The 18,714-nt window shown below is 30.2% G+C and overlaps 1 protein-coding gene across 7 annotated transcripts in view; it reads left to right on the forward strand.

Annotated features, from left to right (window-relative positions):
- The window catches only part of CSMD3 (CUB and Sushi multiple domains 3), a 1,668,414-nt gene that overhangs the window by 638,738 nt on the left and 1,010,962 nt on the right, over positions 1 to 18,714 (forward strand). For 4 of the 7 annotated variants that reach the window (XM_016431868.2, XM_056823169.1, XM_056823170.1 and 1 more), the window contains one exon: positions 10,549 to 10,626. The exons of the other annotated variants lie outside the window; for them this stretch is intronic. In XM_016431868.2, the coding sequence (XP_016287354.2) occupies positions 10,549 to 10,626 (78 nt within the window). The remainder of the gene's footprint in view (positions 1 to 10,548; positions 10,627 to 18,714) is intronic. 7 annotated transcript variants of the gene reach the window in all.

Raw genomic sequence — 18,714 nt, forward strand, 5'->3', positions numbered from 1 at the left:
CAGTTTCCCCAAATGAGGCTCAAAGATTATTGTTCTATTGATAAGAGGAATGGCCCTTTTCATTTTGTTCTCCTAATTACAACAAAATGACAGAAAACATATCCTCTTTCATATTATATCCTGTATTCTTCTCAAAATGCTGATTGATTTTATGCTTTCTCCCTAATTCTACATTTCCATTTTGGTTAAAGTAGTGTATCATGTTAAAGGTATTCGACAGCTTTTGATTGGATTTTAGTACCTGTAAAAATAAGGGGGAGAAGTGCATGGACTTAAAAGTGGTGATGGAGCTCCAGTGTAATACAGAAAACCTACTACTCACTGTCATTTTTTACTCCCTCCAAAATAGTGCCAGAGCAAGCCCCTGCTCCTTTTGGGATATAAAGAAATTATATAACATCTTTGACACTTTTATCTTATTTGTGATTATTTTGGACCATTTTCATCCAATTTTGTAATAAGATGCTTCACTTGTATGTGTGTTTATGAAGCATATGGTTCTCTTGCTGTGCACAAAATGGACACATATTATTAACCTGTGTGCTTTTAGGAAGGACAGAAGAGGAATAAATGGTGGAACAGTGTGGCATTGGCTATATAGAGATAGGGCATTTTTCATAATTATATGTATTTTGGGGTGATTCTTACTGGTAATATCAAAAGACACAAAAATATACAACATACAAGATATGTGACCTGCCCTTCCTTATTTGTTTGAATTTTTCCTTCAAAAGTATTTAAGGAATAAGAAAAATGATCAAATTATTCTGAACTATCATCAAACTTTTGCTGATATAATTCTAGCAAAGTCATTAATTTCCTATATCTCTCTCATTCTTGATCTTGATATTAGTATCTTAATAGCAGTATTTTAAAATTGACTTTTCAGATACATTAGCAAAATTACTAAAATCTTTATCATATTTAAGTAATTCAGATAATTACACTAATGCTGACCAAAAATGAGCCAACGATATCAACGTATTTTTCAATTCAATCAAAAAGTTAATAAGGACTTTCTTTGTGTTCATGGTGCTACTTGGACAGTAAGAATAATTATGGTCACAGCCCTCATGGAACTTACATTCTAGCCACATACCATGGCTGCCTAATCTTTTACCTGTTATCTCTTCATCAAAAGAAATAACAAATTTAATATATATTTTAAACATTGAAACCATAATTAACTTTCAATAATAACAATAATATATTCCATAATTATTTTGGAGAAACTGAACCTACAGGTATTAAGAAGATATAGTGCAGATATAAAAAGATGATTTGGTCTAATCCTTTGGTATGGTATTAGGAACAAAAATATAAGCCTCTCAAAATAAAGCATTTTTCTCAAACCTATAAAAATCTCTCAAGAAGAAAAATAAATAGGAAATAGCCAAGATTCAATTTCATCATGACTAAGTAAGTTTCTGAGATAGTTCAGTGAAAAAAGTCAAACAGAGCTCATAGTAAGACAATATACACATAAAATGGTATAATTTCTTATTTCATCCCAATATAAAATTTTAGTCCACATTTGCCCCACATACCTTTATTGATTGGATTCACCCTTATTCATTTTGTTATGGTGATAAAAAGATGGACCAGAGAAGCTGCATGCATATCTAGTTACTGGTGGTGTTACATTCCCAAGTCATTTTACCTCCTCCGCATCTTAAATCCTCCATCTCTAAAATGAAAGATCTCTAACAAATAACACTTTAAGTCTTTTCAACATCTTGATCTTTGCTTCTATGAGCCCAAAATTGTCATCTTGTTCTCTTTATATGATCCTCTATCTAATACTTTTAAAACACCCATTGCTGAATCTACTCCAGTGATATCAAAGTCAAATAGAAAGGAGGCAGGATATATACATACAGATATACACAAAGATTTTCCATATATTGACTGAGAAATCTATAAATTAGGGTCATCAATATTCCACTATATTTTTAAATTGTATTTTGTTAATTATGTCTCAATTATATTTAACCTACTTTGGATGTCATTAGGATGTATTAGCAACCACAATGCAGCCTGGAGTTTGGAACTTCTGGTTTACTCTAATGTGGATAGTATTTCAAGAAGCATTTATTAAGTAAGGCATTTTGCTAAGCACTATAGATATATACATATGTATAAATAGACACACTCTAGTTTAAATGCACACATGCATGCTTACATATGTATTTATATATTTGATTTCAAAGAGCTTACATCCTACTGGGGTGAGTTAACACTATGGATCTTAAAAAAAGACTCTCTTGGTCCTATTGAGATATTTATTCCAAACAAACCCATTTCTGGTATAATGTCCTTCCAAATATTTTGGAGAAGGACAGTGAGAAGACAGAGATAATAATATAAATATTGGGTATTTTCCCTACTGGTGACATGATGTCTCTAGCATTGTAATAATGAGAAGACGGGAAGAAATATAGCTGAATAAAGAGCCTAGAAACAAATGTGGGATACAGTTGTAGAATAGGTCAAGAGAGATCCTATACTGAATTTAATTTTCTGGCAGACTGAATTGGTATTCTTGGCTTTCTTCACAGTCTAGCAAGTTAGCAGCTTGAATCTAATGTGCCCTGTGGGAATACTTTTATGCCAATCTCAAAAATAGTGCATTATGCAAGTATAGCCCAGATGATGTAAAATCATAAATTACTGTGGTCAGAAACTTGTGAGAGCTTCAAACTTATCCAGTCTGTATTTTGTGGCAAAGCATATGAGAGTATGGTCAAGTGGTTTTAAATTACATTTTAATAATTTTGGATTAATACAAAGGTATTAATTATTCCATTTCCCCTTGGTAGTGAAATATTGTATTATGTTCTGGATGAATGATACTCATTAATTATGATCACTGAGTCCTTTCCAATAAAATAAGTTGAAATTTTCTAGGCCTTTTAGAGACAAATCTCCTTAGTCATGGAATCAAATGTTTAGTGTGTGTGTATATATATATATATATATATATATATATATATACACACACACACATAAATATATACACTCATATAAACACATGTGTGTTTGTATGACCTGAATTTGTTTTGCTCAACTTTTTTGAATTATGAACACTTAAATATAGACAGTAGATTTTTATATTAGGTGGTATATTAATTTATGATAAAAAAAGTCAAGAGAAAGGACAGAAGCACAAAAATGAAAAAAATACAGACATTTGGAATACTTTCAAATATAGCAAAGGACATAAAATATAAATTTATAAATTTGAACTATTCTGCTTGGCCAAATAGAGCATGAGAATTAGACATTCAATTTAAATCTAAATGCCAAAAGAATTGGAGGATATTGCCTCCATTAACAGAGATATAAACAACACAAAGGTATTGATAACTGTGAACTTTATCATTGTTAACTTTAAACATATGCCTGTTTTTATAAATCAATAAGAACTCCTAAGGGTGATTTTTAAAATCCTCATTATTTTACTATAGTTGTGACATTTTCTGCTGTACCATAACTGCAAGGTCTATGGAGCCAAGCAGACCTGGTACATCTGCTACCATCAACATATGTTTTTAATTTTCCTGAATTAGTTCCATCTCTGTGATGATACAAAACTAAAATTATCCATATACAGATTTCAGTATCCGGATTCAGTAATTAATTGCCTGATTGTGAGCCAATCATTGATACTCAGATTAAAAAATATAGATAAAAATTTATTCAACTGACGTAGGCTGCAAAATTAGTTTCATAAGTTATTCTATAAACATTTAATATCTTATTGTTTTCTAATTTAATGGTTTTGATTTTTATATTTATTTCTCAAAGTTTTACATTGATAATGTGTGATATTATGTGATTTTGCCATTTTCTATAATTATTAAGGTTTTTTGACTAAGGAGGTAATGTTAATAAATATTAAGAAAATAATTATATATAAAAAATGGATACAAAGATGCACCAAAACAAACATTTTCCATTAAAATACTTGGTACTTTAATTGAAAATGTTATGATAATGATTTTATGATAGCAGCTTCTACAATATTGAAAGTGATTGCACCTGCCTTTGTCACCTAAATATGAATATAAAATAGAGGTAAAACCACAGAGACCTTTAAAACTTAAGAAATCTAAGCTTAAGTAACCAAAAGTATTGTATTTACTTAGACAAAGAGATTTCAAGTTCAATTCCTATCAGTTAAATACCTCAGATATAATCTATTCAAAAGGTAAATGAAACAATTTGCTTCAAAAAATGGATATGGCTCTTTCAAATGTTTTGTAGGAAATAAAAATTAAAGCTAAAATCTGTATTTATTAAAGATAAAATTGAGTATTTGCAAATTTTAAAAATCAATAGTTATATGATTTCACTATTTTTTTCAAATTGCTTTGATTCTGTTATGTATATATCTCCATTTATTCATACTCTCCCCAAAAATCAGCTATACTTTTCAATTTCTCCAGTCATATTACTTGTTACTCATGTAACTCTATATATTCAGTCATCATTTACCTTTAAGCTCATTGTGAAATTATTTTTTTTAAAATGTGTTGTAAAATAATTCTCATTGAATTGCAAGGGCATGCTTTTATGATTTCTATTACATAACTTTCTATTTGTGACAGCCTTCTTTTACAAATATAATTCACATTTTGGTACAAAAATTATTTCTACAAAATTGGCATTTTAGCAAATCAATGTAAAGCATAATTTTTCCATGAACTTCCATTCTAGTTCGAAGACAGTTAACATATGTTTTAATTATAAAGAAAAAATTATAAATTGGGTAGTAGTCTGCTTTTTATTGTGGTAACTTTCAGTGAATTGATATACCAAATCTCTACATTTTCTTTCTCAGATGAGCAATCAAGCACATGCTGTGGCTCTCCTTACACAAAAGAGAATTTTGTTTCCCTAGGAGAAGTCTAAAGTGGATGATTATTATGGAGACTACTCATGTTTCAACATTAACTTGAATGAAAATAAATAGGAGTACATTTTGCCGACATTCTCAGATATCTATTATTGTGGAATTAATAAGATGTATTTTCCATTTCATTTATTCCCTTCTTCCTGGACATCTCACTAGCCTCTTAATCTCAACATTTTCAACATAGGACCTATCTTTTTATACTTGATCTTCTCATGAATTCTCTTTTTCTTCTGTTTTGAGATCAAGTTTCTTCCCGAAACACAGTCCCCAAACCTGCAAACCATTTTTAATTCTTCCTTCATCCCTACATTCAATTCTTAACAATAGAATGAGTTGCATTGTGAATAGGGCACTAGATTTAAATCAGGAAACATGGATTCAATTCCTTCCCTTTTGACCCAAAGCAAAGCAGCAAATCTTCCTGGGCATGAGTTTTCACATCTATAAAATAAAGGTGATTGTACTAAATGGCTTCTAGAGTTCCTTCTATCTTTAAATCTATACTTTTCTTGAAAAAATTTATCTCTGACTTTGCATCTGTATTTTGAACTCTATGTCTTTCTGGCCTGTCCTTTGCCATTTCTACTACCAATAATTCAAGTCCTACTTTCATTATCATGTCAAAAATTGCTGACTAGCCCTTTCACATCTATCTCTCTTCTGTAATCAATACCAACACATGAAATAGGAAATCTATTAACGTAAAGCTCAAATCACCCAAGTACACTCAACAAAAAAGCATGTAGGAATCCCCCATCTACCAGCATTCAAGGTTATCATTATCACTTAATGATACTGTTTTCCACAAAACACTACAAAGAAGACAATCATGTACTGATCTATATACCAAACCACATTTTCCCAATCACATATCTGACTGAAAGGGAAAAGAATACAAGATATCACTACTTTATTGTTTATTATAATGAAGTAAACTAAAACCCATCATTGAATTACTTTCCCTGATCTAGTTCATATTCATATTTACATGCACAAAATTATAGATAAGCTACTATTAGTCTCTACACGCATTCTCCTGCTTTCTCATCTCTGTGCGTTCTACTTGGAGTCACTATTTTCATCTTTATCTTATGTCTTGTGGTGACAGAAAGAGGGAGCACTATATCTTCCTTATTTGAAATAAATAATACAACTTTAAAATAAGCTGGTGTGCAGAAGCAGAAGCATCAGATCACTATATTTTGCTTTTATTTAACACAGACTTTATGACACACCAGCCAAAAGATCAATAATGTCTACCCTGCATCAAATGCCCTCAAAGTAGGCCAGGGACAAACTAGTATATTAGAAAGGCTCAGACTCTCATTCCTGAAATATAACACACTTCCTCAGAAACCAATGGCTGACTTGTTGTGAATCAACTTAGTTCTATTTTCTTCCAACTAAGAAAGATCAGTGGAAAATTTTTTTGGCACAAAGAAGCTCACTTGCCCCACAGAAAATATATATCTTGGTATTAACTGATGTTTCTCCATGTCATGCAATGTATGCTACAAAACCATTTACTGGCATCTTACAAATCGTAATAAAGTGACTTTTCTTGTCATCATAAACTGATGAAAAATTCCACATTAAGCCCAAGTGCTCCTTTCTCCTTCAATACTGTCAATCCCCAAAGTGAGATGAACTATCTCTTGTAGGGATTTGTTTGTATCTTCTCTTATTACAGTGATTGCATTATAAGTGGCAGGCATACAACTGGCTCTCAGAACTCCATGTTCTCAGTTCATCATTCTTGTCTCTATAGTATGATGCTGCCTTTTATTTTACTTTACTTCTCTTGAGAATAGAGGTAACTTGGAGCAAAGACCTGACCTAAAAGTCAAAAAGACCTTAATTCAAATCCGATCTCTGGCGTATATCATCTTTGTGACCCTGAATAAGTTACTAACCTTCTTAATGCTCTAGGTAATTCTGTAAGACTATATTAGTTACAGAGGTATGGGCATGCATTGGCAGAACAGTTTTCTATGTTAATGAAGTGATGAATCCAATATTAATCCCTATATTTTAAGAATGTAGATGAAACTAGAATTATAGGCCTCGTACTCCATAGAGACTACATGATTTTCTGTTTATCAGGAGTGACATTTAGAACAAATATAAATTAATTTTCGTTTATAAAGAACAATCTTTTGTTGACTTATATATCTTTTCCCATGCCAAAATGAGAAAAGTGTTGGTCAAACCTAGGTTCCTGCTTTTGGGATTTGAAATGTAACAATAAAACAAACTTGTAAAGTATAAATAGGAAACCCCTGTAGTAAAATGAATATAGTAAATGAATATAGTAAAATATAAATAGGAAACAACTATAAAACATCTGATAATACAAATACATTTAATATTTGAATCATAATCAAGGTAATAGATATCTAAATATATTTTTGTATTTGTATTTAAGAAATATATTTGTGTATCTTAACTCAAAATAATATCAATATAATCAAGGTTGAAAATTGTTATTTTTAAATTTAAATTGAATTGTCATTCTATTAGGGTAATTGAATCTCAAAGGAGTAGATTTGCCCATGGTTACCTGGCTAGTAAGTGCAGAGGCAGGAGTACAACCCACAGTTTTTTGAGTATTCCTTCAGTACTCTATCTAATGATAATTCTACTAATTGTAATGCAAATAACAACTGCTAGAAACTACATAGTGATTGTAAATCTATTATTCAAAGTAGTCTTCAGTATAACCCTATAAAGTAAGGAGCATAAATATTGTTACCTCCTCCCTACCCCTATTTTAGATCTCAGAGACTTAGAGATCTCAGGTATATTTAGTAAGTGCCTACCTTTTAAGTTTTAAGGCCCCATTCCAGGTGTTGGAGATACAAAGGCAAAAGAATGAAACAGAGCCTACTTTCAAGCCAAATTTCATTCTACTAACCAACTGTGTAGCCTTTTTAGTATGAAGTGTAGGAGAGTTAAATGAACAATTAAAGTTTGAATATCTGATGTCCAGTTTTACAAAGACATTTTATAAACTATAATTAATAAGAATTATTGGGTTTTAATATTTCATATGTACCAATACATACATATAATAGGTTATCCTTTCTGATTGGTACATCCTATTTCTGCCTTGTGTTTTTACATCTTTTTTATTTTATAAATCAATTTTACAAGATTTTTCTCATTTCATAAGCTGTTTTTCTTTTGGTAATTTTATACCAAATACCAAAAATTTCTTTTGGTAATTTTCTAAAAAATTGCTTTAAATGTTTATTGGAAAATGTTATATTTTTTCCTGCATTTGAACTCCAATCCTGAAATGGTCTTTCAAGTTCTTATGTCATATTTATTTTCTTACTGAGAAATCATTGGAATTTTAATTTGGATGTATACAATCTTCTAAAAAAATTTATATTTCTATGCCAAATAATACATACACATTATCAGGAAAAGACCAATAGGAGGCTAATATCTGAAGCAGGAATTAACAACAAAGAAAATTATTGCATGGTGCCCAGTTTATACTCCCATTCACCAATCTGTCCTATCTACTGATATTATCCTAACTCCATCTTTACCCAGTGTACACACATATGCTGTGCACAAAGATTCTCTGTTCATTTCTATAGATAGAGATATCATTTCTTTATGGAAAAGAAAAAATTCTTCTTCATAGCTGTCAGGTTAATATTTTACAGAATTTTCTTCTTTACTGTTCTACTTTCTTCTTTATGCTTGCATTCCTTCCAGTTATTTTTTTCTAGTCTTCCCTTAAAAAATTCAACTATGTGTTAAAACAGCCATACATTTCTCAGAGTTGTTATTTAAAAGTCATAATCCATTATGAAGAGGAGGAATAAGGAGACTTTCCATATGTACATTATCTCTAAGAGGAGTTGTGGGATAATTTACAAAACACCTTTTAAGAAATTGAATTGCTATGAAAAATATCATGGCATAAATTCTAAAGAAAAATTAATAAGACTAAGATCATTTAAAAATTAATGGTAAACTCTCATTTTAAAGGAGAAAGAGCTCTTTGGGGATTATTATAACCAACTAAAATCTAACCAGTAAACGGAATATACATAAGATTTCCAGATTTTTAAGAGCAATGACCTTAAAAGTCACTAATGTTTCTAGGTTAAAGAAAAATGTTATCATTTTGCATATGAAATATAAAATTGAGAGATGATGACTCTTCTAATGTTTACATATTTGAATTGTAGAGAAGAGCTCAAAGTAGGACACCAAACTTGCATCTTCCAATATATTCTTTCCGCCAAACAACACCATTCTTTGGATTTTAATCCATTTGCTTGTTTTTGCTAATTTTTCTTAACTTTTAGAAATATAATTTAAATTATCTATCTTCACAATTATTTGTCTGTCACTCCTGTCTGAAATGTGTTCCGTAATATTAGCTAATTGGCAAAAGGACAAAATCAATTTTAGAATATTATAAAGAAACATAATTTAGTTACCTCAAAAGGTAGATCAAAGTAATTACCAAGTTACCTGATCTTACTAGGGTACTAATTTATAATGAATACACTTTGCATTTTCAAAATCAATATGGAAGAGCTTTAAGTTTAACTTTTTTCTTTAACCATACAGGTTAAATTCAACCTTTGTAATTTTATTCATGATATTTTATTTCAACTAAATTTTTCACCCTGATTCATGGTAGGTCAGGTCAATGATAGATAATGGTTTTGCACCTGAAGAAACTAAAAAAACAATGTTTCAAAAAATGACATACAGAGAATTAAATACCCTTTTTTTTTTTTTACAAATTTAAGTTCCTTAAAGGAATTCTTCTTAAAGCTTTAAGGTTTTATTATTATTATTAGGAGGCTACCTTTAGGGTCATATTTTGTTAGTTTAAAAAATATGACTTATTTGTTTCCTTGAAGTGCTCCCATTATTTTTCTTAAATTGCTGAGTTTGTTTTAATAAAGCACTTAAAGCAAAATTAGAAATATATCGATCACTTGGTTGGTGTGTCCAGGTAGGATAATTTCTGTGTAGAAATGTAGAATGCTTGCTCTGAAAATGTTTCAGTTTACCCTTTAAAATAGTGTACCTCACTTTTCTATGTCAATAGAAATGATAGACTATAAAGCATTGAGAAGTTAGTTTAGAAATATAAATATCACATGATTCTTTCTATTGTCAGGGCTGTGTGAAGTACTATTTGAATTAAATCATGTTTAATAATGGGAAAATATTGAACAACATCATTAGGTTTTTAGGGAGGATTTAATATTTTCCCCAAAGTTAGCTGCATAAAAATTCAATCATGTATTCTTGTTTATTTGGTTTCCACTCATTTTGGGACAGATTATAATGTTAAATTGGAAACAATTGCCATTATTTGCTCTTAAATACAACACCCAGCATAGTGCCAAACAAATTATTTTTACGTAGGAACTTCTTTTCATGCATATCATATTCACAATCCTCTTAGAGTGCTTTTTTTTTCTTTAAAGGTCATTATTTTGCTACTTTTCCCATGGTGGTCAATGCCAGGAGTTTTGAAAGTTGTCTTTTTAACTTACATACTTCCACGCTAACAAAATTTGTTAACTTGAATTTCATCTTTTAAAATGTATTTCCTGATACATGTTTTTGTTTGTTTTCTTAACTAGTGAAAAAGGCCATAGATTTTAAATCTAGAGGATTTAAATTGTTTCCAGGGAAAGACAACAGCAACAAGTTTTCTATCTGTGAGTGTACTTCTTTTTGTTACTTTCTCTAGTGCAAGAGTGAAGTCTGTGCTGTCTGTGTTGTGTGTGTTTTGAACTGTATGTGTATTTCAGAATAACTCTATTAATCATTCTATAACATGCATGGCAAATACTAAATATATGAATCATTGAAAAGTTTAAAAAGAAATGTGGATTACATTTACTGAATTGGAAGAAGATACCCATTTTAAGATGTGTATCTGCTAACTCTCATTGCTATTTAAAAATAACAAAATGTGACTTGAGCCCTCATTTTGCCAGGTCTTTAATCAGGTTCTTGACTTAGAAGTATGTCTATAGGGATCTTCCTTGGGAATTTGTATTTTTATTCCATTTCCATCTACAATTTTCAAGTTTCCAATGCAGGAATTATATTTTTTCTAGATAAAACCCTTTAAATTAATGAACACTCTCCATGTAGGAAAAGATAAGTAACAGTCTTCATTTTTAGTTAATATGTCAATTAAAAAGAATAATTTAATTTTCCTATAAAAGTATTCAAATTCATTTCAGCAAATATGCATAAAAAGACCAACTATCTACAAGACACCATACAACAACCGACAATAAAAAGGCCCAAAAAGAAACAGGGACTTAGATTCTACTGGAGAGAAGCAACATACATGCAGATATTTAAAAATGTATTATACAAAACAATTTCAAAATGGGGAGCATGGTGGGGAGAAAAGGCCAGGTTGTTTGTTGGAAGGATAAATTATAAAAGACTGTGTATAGGAGATGCCAACTGCACAAATCACTGAATAACTTTGAGGGTATTATACATACATACATACATACATACATACATACATACATACATACATATATATATATATATATCAGAAAATAAATGAAATGGAAGGGAGCTTCTTCAAAGGGAAGAGATTAGGTGATCCAACCCTTATCTAAAGAACAGATGGATAATAAATAGATTCTTAGTAACAATTTTAAAAGAAAGTTAGTAATGTCTACTAAAATATTATTATTACATAAAATTGTCTGACATTTCAACTAGACTTGAAAATCTAAAAAGCATATCAACAATTGGGATACTTGACTGATGAATGGCCATTTTCAAAGCAGTTAGGTACAGCCAATTGAATTTAGTCTTAACACTAAGTTTTCTTGTTAAGGAATGAACTTTTAAAATATATGCAAAATTGAACTAACATCATTTCCAGAATAAAAAGAATAATTGCCATTATCATACTAGCATGGATTCTATTTTTTCATTGATGTCCTGTTTGATAGAGATACTTTCTCACCAGTAATAAGCAATTAAATGTCTGAATAGAATGTATAATTAAATGTTTCTTCCATATAAACTCTGATGACATCTTTTAGTACATTAATGTAGTCAGAATCTCAAAATCATAGGTACTTTATCCAAAGGATATAATTTCAGCCTCACTGTATAAATATATATTTTTAATTTGAAGCAAATACAATTGCCTCAATGGGAAAATATTGGCAGAACTTTTCTATTCATATATGAAATTATTTTCTGTGTCCTAAATTATAAGGTTATATAAAGTTCAGCTGGTCTTAGATATATAAAATGGTGTTTTAATCATTCATTCTTGCTTTGTTTCTCTAACATAACACATGTTAAATTAGTAGAGGTACCTGTACCTCTTACATGCTTAAAGACCTTATAAGGATATCATGAAGATAATCTCCTGATTTTTTTAAATAAAAATCTAGATCCAAGTTATAGAGAAAATAAATTACATAGGAGTCAGTTGTATCTTACACCCACATTACATATAAAACAGAAGAAAATTAGATCTTTATTAATATATGAAGCATAAAATTATTAGAGATTATTCTAAATAGAATAAATCATTTGAATTAATGTTAAATTGTGATAATGCATTTTAGCATTTCTGTTTTATTTTTTGTTGAATGAACCTTCTCAGATACTTAATGCTTTTATTATCATTATTACCATAATGCTAAGGCAATTTTGAGTTTAGTCAATTTTTTCTTTTAACTTCTAAATATCCAAACATGGCATTTTTATTTTTTATTTTAACTGCATTTGTACATAACGTACATAAAAATGTTTTCCATTTCAACTAGACCAATAAAATTATGCAGATAGATTTTAAAGATACAAAATAGTAGTTCCACATTATTTGACATTTCATTTTAAAATATTTCAGTCTATAAACTCTTGAATGAAAGATGATTTTTCATTCATAAGTTTTTGAGGTAACACTTAATTATGTATAATTTATGTACCTCATCCTAAATAGACATAAAATTTCACACTTCCTTTAACTTGTAGGCAACATATTAGTTAAATATTTTATGTTCTTATTGGACTTCTGAATTCTGTTTTTCTTAAACAAATGCATTTTTAATAATACAGTTTCTCTGCAGTATAGACAACTCTATTATCTGTGCTTCTAAAAGGAATATTATCTATAATAATAACATATTTGTTCATCATCCCTCCCTCTCTCAAACACCAGGCTTTTCTTCCTGTAATATTACCTCTTCTTAGCAAGGAGAAAAATAAAATAGAATACAGAGAATGCTAGAAACAATCTTAAAATGAAGCTAGTTACATCGATTCCCACTGAAAACTTTGCTACCTACCTCCTTAAATAGAACCCTTTTTAATTTTATGTGCTTCTCTAAAAGGGATGAATTAAAATTGGGAGATAAGCAAACATTATATTGTTGATAGAAAATGAAGTTTATCTTAAATAAGAAAGGAAGGAGAATTTGCTGAATAAAATTATGGATTCTGCTGTTTAATGTTAAGTCCTCTTGGGATGTATATGGAAGAAATTCTGGTTTCCCTAATTCTCTTTTTCTCCACTAGCCATTCACAAATGTACACAACTGATCACCTCCAATGTTGAACTCAGACAGCAAAGAGACAGAGATTAAAAAGAAAAATTGTACTTTCTAAATAGCAGAAGAAAAATGAAGTAACCAAAGGAAAAAGAGAAAGAGGTGAATTTCCCATAGCTTCTAAAATACATCCACCATTGTTCCAGATTTAGAAAATAGACAAGAGGAAAATTTGCCAAAACTTTCTGTCCCTCCTCATACAGTGAAAATAATTGGTTGACTTAATAACATTTTATTCAGCTGTAATGGCTAACATTGTCATAAACTTAAATATTGGTAATAAGAGAAATGATATAAGAAATACTGCATTTATTAACTTAATTTTTAGAGTTTTCATTAGCATTTTTCTTTTTTAAAATATTGAATTTAATGCAGGTTTTCCCACTATATTTTATAATTTAAATGTTTTCCATAGTAATGATTCTAAAATCAAAAAGAAGGGGATTTATATATAAAAACATTCCTGATGATTGAAATTATAGATATTTGAAAATACTATGGAGTAATAAAAAGTCTTAACATTGGCATTTACTCTAAACTAAGGCTTTCACTAAGTTGTGTAAAACATTCCAAAAATACTAACTACTTAAATAAATGATTGGCCAATAAGGAAGCTGTATATACTCCAGAATTTCAACCAAAGAACTTTCAAATTAAATTTTCTAAACATAGAATAGTATAAACAAGAATTCAAGTTTGTTTTGATACATGATAGCTAAAGAAGAAAATTAAATATTATAATTAATAGTAATTTATCTATACTTTTGACTATCATGAACAGAAATCATTTAACAAAAATATAGTTTGAACTCAATCAATGAACAAGCATTTGTTAAACTATTATGAGAAGGCATTATGTTTAGATATGGGAGATAGGGAAGAAAAAGACAAATAACAGCTCTGGAGACATTTAAAATATAATAATATAATAGGGACAAATGGGGACAAAACATGTGCACACACACACACACACACACATACAAACACACCATAAAATGTATATGAAGTAACTTAAAAGAGAAGGTATTGTCTTGAGAGCCTAGGGATTATAGTCCACAAAATGGTACTTACATTGAATTTTGAAGAAACCTCAAAGATTCTAATCATCTTTCCATATTTATGGAGCATTTCCTATTGAGCCTACTGGTGACTACAGTGGTTACACAGGTGAATAAAACACATAGATTTCAGGTAGAAAGGCATTTCAGTGATTATTATGTACAAATTAGTCATTTTGTAGATGAAGAAACTGAGGTCATCAAAGGCCAAGTACCTTCTTCAAGATCACATAAACAGTAAATAGCAAAGTCTACATTTGAACCCAAGTCCATTTAATATTCCTGCCAATATACTATGTTGCCTCTCAATAGATTATAATCTCTTTTAGGATGAAGATAGAGAATTATAAATAGATATACACATGCAAATATATGTATGTGTAATTGAATTCTTATTATATACAAAGTCATGGCTTAGGTGTTATGGATAATATACACATACTATGTGTAATATAAATATATACATATGATATGTAAATGTTATATAGATATGATTATATATGTATGCATATTATCCATATTACCTAAGACACTGCCTTGTTTATATTAAGAATGAGATTGTTTGTTGAATCAGGTTGTTTTGTGGGAAAAAGTAACACTTACCTTCAAATTAATAGCAAATCAACAAACATTTTTTCTGTATTTACTATGTGCTAGGCACTAGTAGAAACACTAGGAATTCCTAGAAAGACAGAAAACCAATCAATACCCTAAAGGAATTTACATTCCTAGAAGTTGAGGAACAGAAAGGGGACAGAAGAGTCAGGACTATGAAAGACCCCCTGCAGTAGGTGAGATTTGATCCAAGCAGAGATGAGGAGGGAATCTTTAATGTAAAGGGATAGTTAGTGAAGAGGCAAAGATTTGTTTTATACTGTGTTGTATTTCAGGAAAAGCAAGTAGGCAACTGTATCTGACTCTTAGAGTATGTAGAGAAGAAGAATATGAAAAAGACTGGAAAGATAAGAAGAGGTCAAATCATGAAAGACTTTCAATGAAAAAGGCACATTTTATATTTGACACTGGATATAATAATAGGGAGCCATTAGAATTTACTGAATTAAAAGTTAACATGATCAGATCTGTGCTTTCAGAAAAGCACTTTGACGACTGAATAAAACGTGGATTAGAGTGGAAAAAACCTGAGTAAGGGAGATCAACTAGAACGTTATTGTAATAAACTAGTAATGAGTCAATGAGGATTGTCCTAGGATTCTGTAAGGAATGAGGAAACAAAGAGTTCCAAAATATGATGCTATAAATAAGAAAGAATAATCCATGTTTTCTAGGGCAACTATCTTCTACTACCAAACAGTCACAGGTTTAATGATGTTATTAAGTATAACATATACTATAGTGTAGATAAGTAGTTTAGAAAATATCACATTCTTTTTAAATTATATCTCTGAGTGGAAAGGAAATTTGTCATAAAGACTGCTATGGTACTCCAAAATTACCTTAAATATCAAGGAAAAAATAACTTTTCCAAGTCAGGAAGGGTAATGGATATATCTTAGTGAATTAAGATAATGTAAAAATAAAACTTATAAATAAATAATTAAATTCTGTAAAAAAGTTAGTATACAGGATGATACTTTCAGTGTATCATGAAGTATGTCCAAGTTACAAGACTACATTTCCCTCCTTTGTTACTCAACTCCTCCATATGAAGAACATTTTGTGAAAGAAGTAGGAGGACTGAATAGAAGTTGAGTTGAGTGAGGCATATGAATGGGAAAAATGAATATGAATGTATTTACATAGAATAGACCAAATCATTTTGGAAATTAGAAGGGATAAGTTTCAAAGACCCAGATTCAAACCCTACTTTAGAAAAATGTTATATGTGGGACCTTGGACAAGTCATTTAGACTATCAGACTCTGTTTCCTAATCTGTTAAAAAAAAGGTTAGGACTAAATTGCCTCTAAAGTGCTTTCTATCTTAACATATAAACCTATCATCCTATAAAGCAAGATTATGGTGAATCTTGAAAGATAAAGCGAGGAGGAATAATTTGATAAATAGAGAATAGTGACAATGAAATTTAAATAGTGTATCTATTAGACTTCAGTCACTACTAAGTTATCATGCCGCTGCCGCTCACTATCTGTGTGATCTTGGACAAAACATTTCTCTTTTATGAGCTTCCTTTTTCCTCACTTGCAACAATTAGCAAAGAATCTTTGAACTCTTGGAGTCTGTGATTCTCAATAAATGGGAGATTTGGAAAGATTTTGAGGAAAAGAACAAGATGAAAGCAGGGTTTTGGAAAAGTTTGTCTTAGAGTAGAAGTTTTTGCCCTGAGGTCTGTTTTCTTTTTTCTTTGTTTCTTTTTCATATTTTGATATCTGTATTTCATTATAATTGGATTCCTTGCTAAGCATCTGTATTTTATTTCTATTATAATGTTTTCTGATACTTTTTTTGCATTTAACAACATTCTGAGAGGGCATCCATAGAGCTCACCAAACAGCCAAAGTGACTCATGGCCAATAAAAGGTTAAGTAGACTATTTTAAAAGGAGGTGATAAATTAGAATGAGTGACATAATCACAAAAGAAATAGAGAGAGAGAGATAGGTTGAGAGAGAGAGAGAAAGAGAGAGAGAGAAGGAATAAGGAAACAAAGAGGGAACATAGATATATGACATATTGATATAGCATTTATTAACAGTAGTGCCAGATACTATTAATAATAAATTCATTTTTAGCCACGTTGAAATCAGAGATGATGAAGGGATGCCTAGTAGAAATAGTCAATTGGCAAGTTGGCAGTATAAAAAAGGAATTCTGGAGATAGAGATTTCTGGGAGGTACATTAGCATAGAGATGATCATTCAATTTAAGAAAATAAACGAGCTTTCCCCAGATAAAAGAGCATAAGGTCAGGAATTGAGTCTTGTGGAATAGTCACAGTGTGAGCAGAGAAAATAAAAGAAAGCCAATATCAATAAAAACAACAACAGAAAGAACAAGCATAATGAGTTAGCAAATACAGCAGTGTGGAAGTCAACATATAGGTCAAGAAGAATGACAAAAGAAAAATACATTAGATATGGCAATAAGGATGCCATTGAGATACCTGAGATAATAGTTTCAAAAGCATAGTAGTGATGGAATCTAGTTTGTAGCTAGCTGAGAAAGGAAAGTTAATTGAGGTCATGCTGTTCAATGGAGTTTCTAGTACCCACTAGAAACCTTCAACGAGAAACAGAGTAGTAGAACATTGAGTAGAACATTGAATTCATTTTCAGTCATAGAAATGCTATCCTTCATTTATTATACATTTAGAAATATCAATTATTTGCCAAGAATCATGCTAGAATATACAAGGACAAAGATGAGGCAGTACCTGTTCTCAAGAAAAAATTTACTTAAAGAATATGCCTTGTATGCATATAATCAAAAACAAGATCTACATAGATGAAATACAAAATGATTTAGAGTTAAGGAGTCCTAATAAGTGCAAAATGTAACAAACATTTAATTTCTTTTTAAAGAAATGGCCTCTTCAAGTAGGTTATCTTTGAAGAAAGGAAAGGAATAATATGAGAGAGAATATTCAAAGTATGTGAAAAATCTATTCCAAGACAACTATGTGAGAAATAATATCATTTATGAATAAAAGCAAGAAGGCAAGTTTGGTTGGAATGGAGAGTTTATGAAGGAGCAGCAGTGATATAAAAACAGAATATGAAGATTGATTGGAGTAAAATAATGAAAACAGATTCTAAAAATATAACTGTATTTACCTCAAAATTTAATAGCCACTTAATCTTTTTAAGCAAGGAAATGATATCTTCAGACCTGTTCTTTAAGAATATCAAAAGGCTAGTTGTTTAAGAAATAGATTGAAAAGTGGAGAAGCTTGAGGTAGAGAAAAGAACTAGGAATTTTTCAACTTTCTAAGCAAGAGGTGATGAAGGCCTATACTAAGGAATTAATGTTAACGTGGAGAAAAAGATAATCACGAGAAAGATACTATGGTGGAAGAATGACCAACACATAGAAATGGATTTAATATTCAGTGAATAAATAAGAGTAATGAACAAAAGATGGCAACTATTAGGGTTATTAACTTCAGTGCCTAGAACAATAGCGGTGTCCTTTAAAGGAAGGTCAAAGACAAGAGAAAATGAGTTT

The sequence above is a fragment of the Monodelphis domestica genome, chromosome 3 (genome assembly GCF_027887165.1).
Source record: "Monodelphis domestica isolate mMonDom1 chromosome 3, mMonDom1.pri, whole genome shotgun sequence".
Taxonomy (NCBI): domain Eukaryota; kingdom Metazoa; phylum Chordata; class Mammalia; order Didelphimorphia; family Didelphidae; genus Monodelphis; species Monodelphis domestica.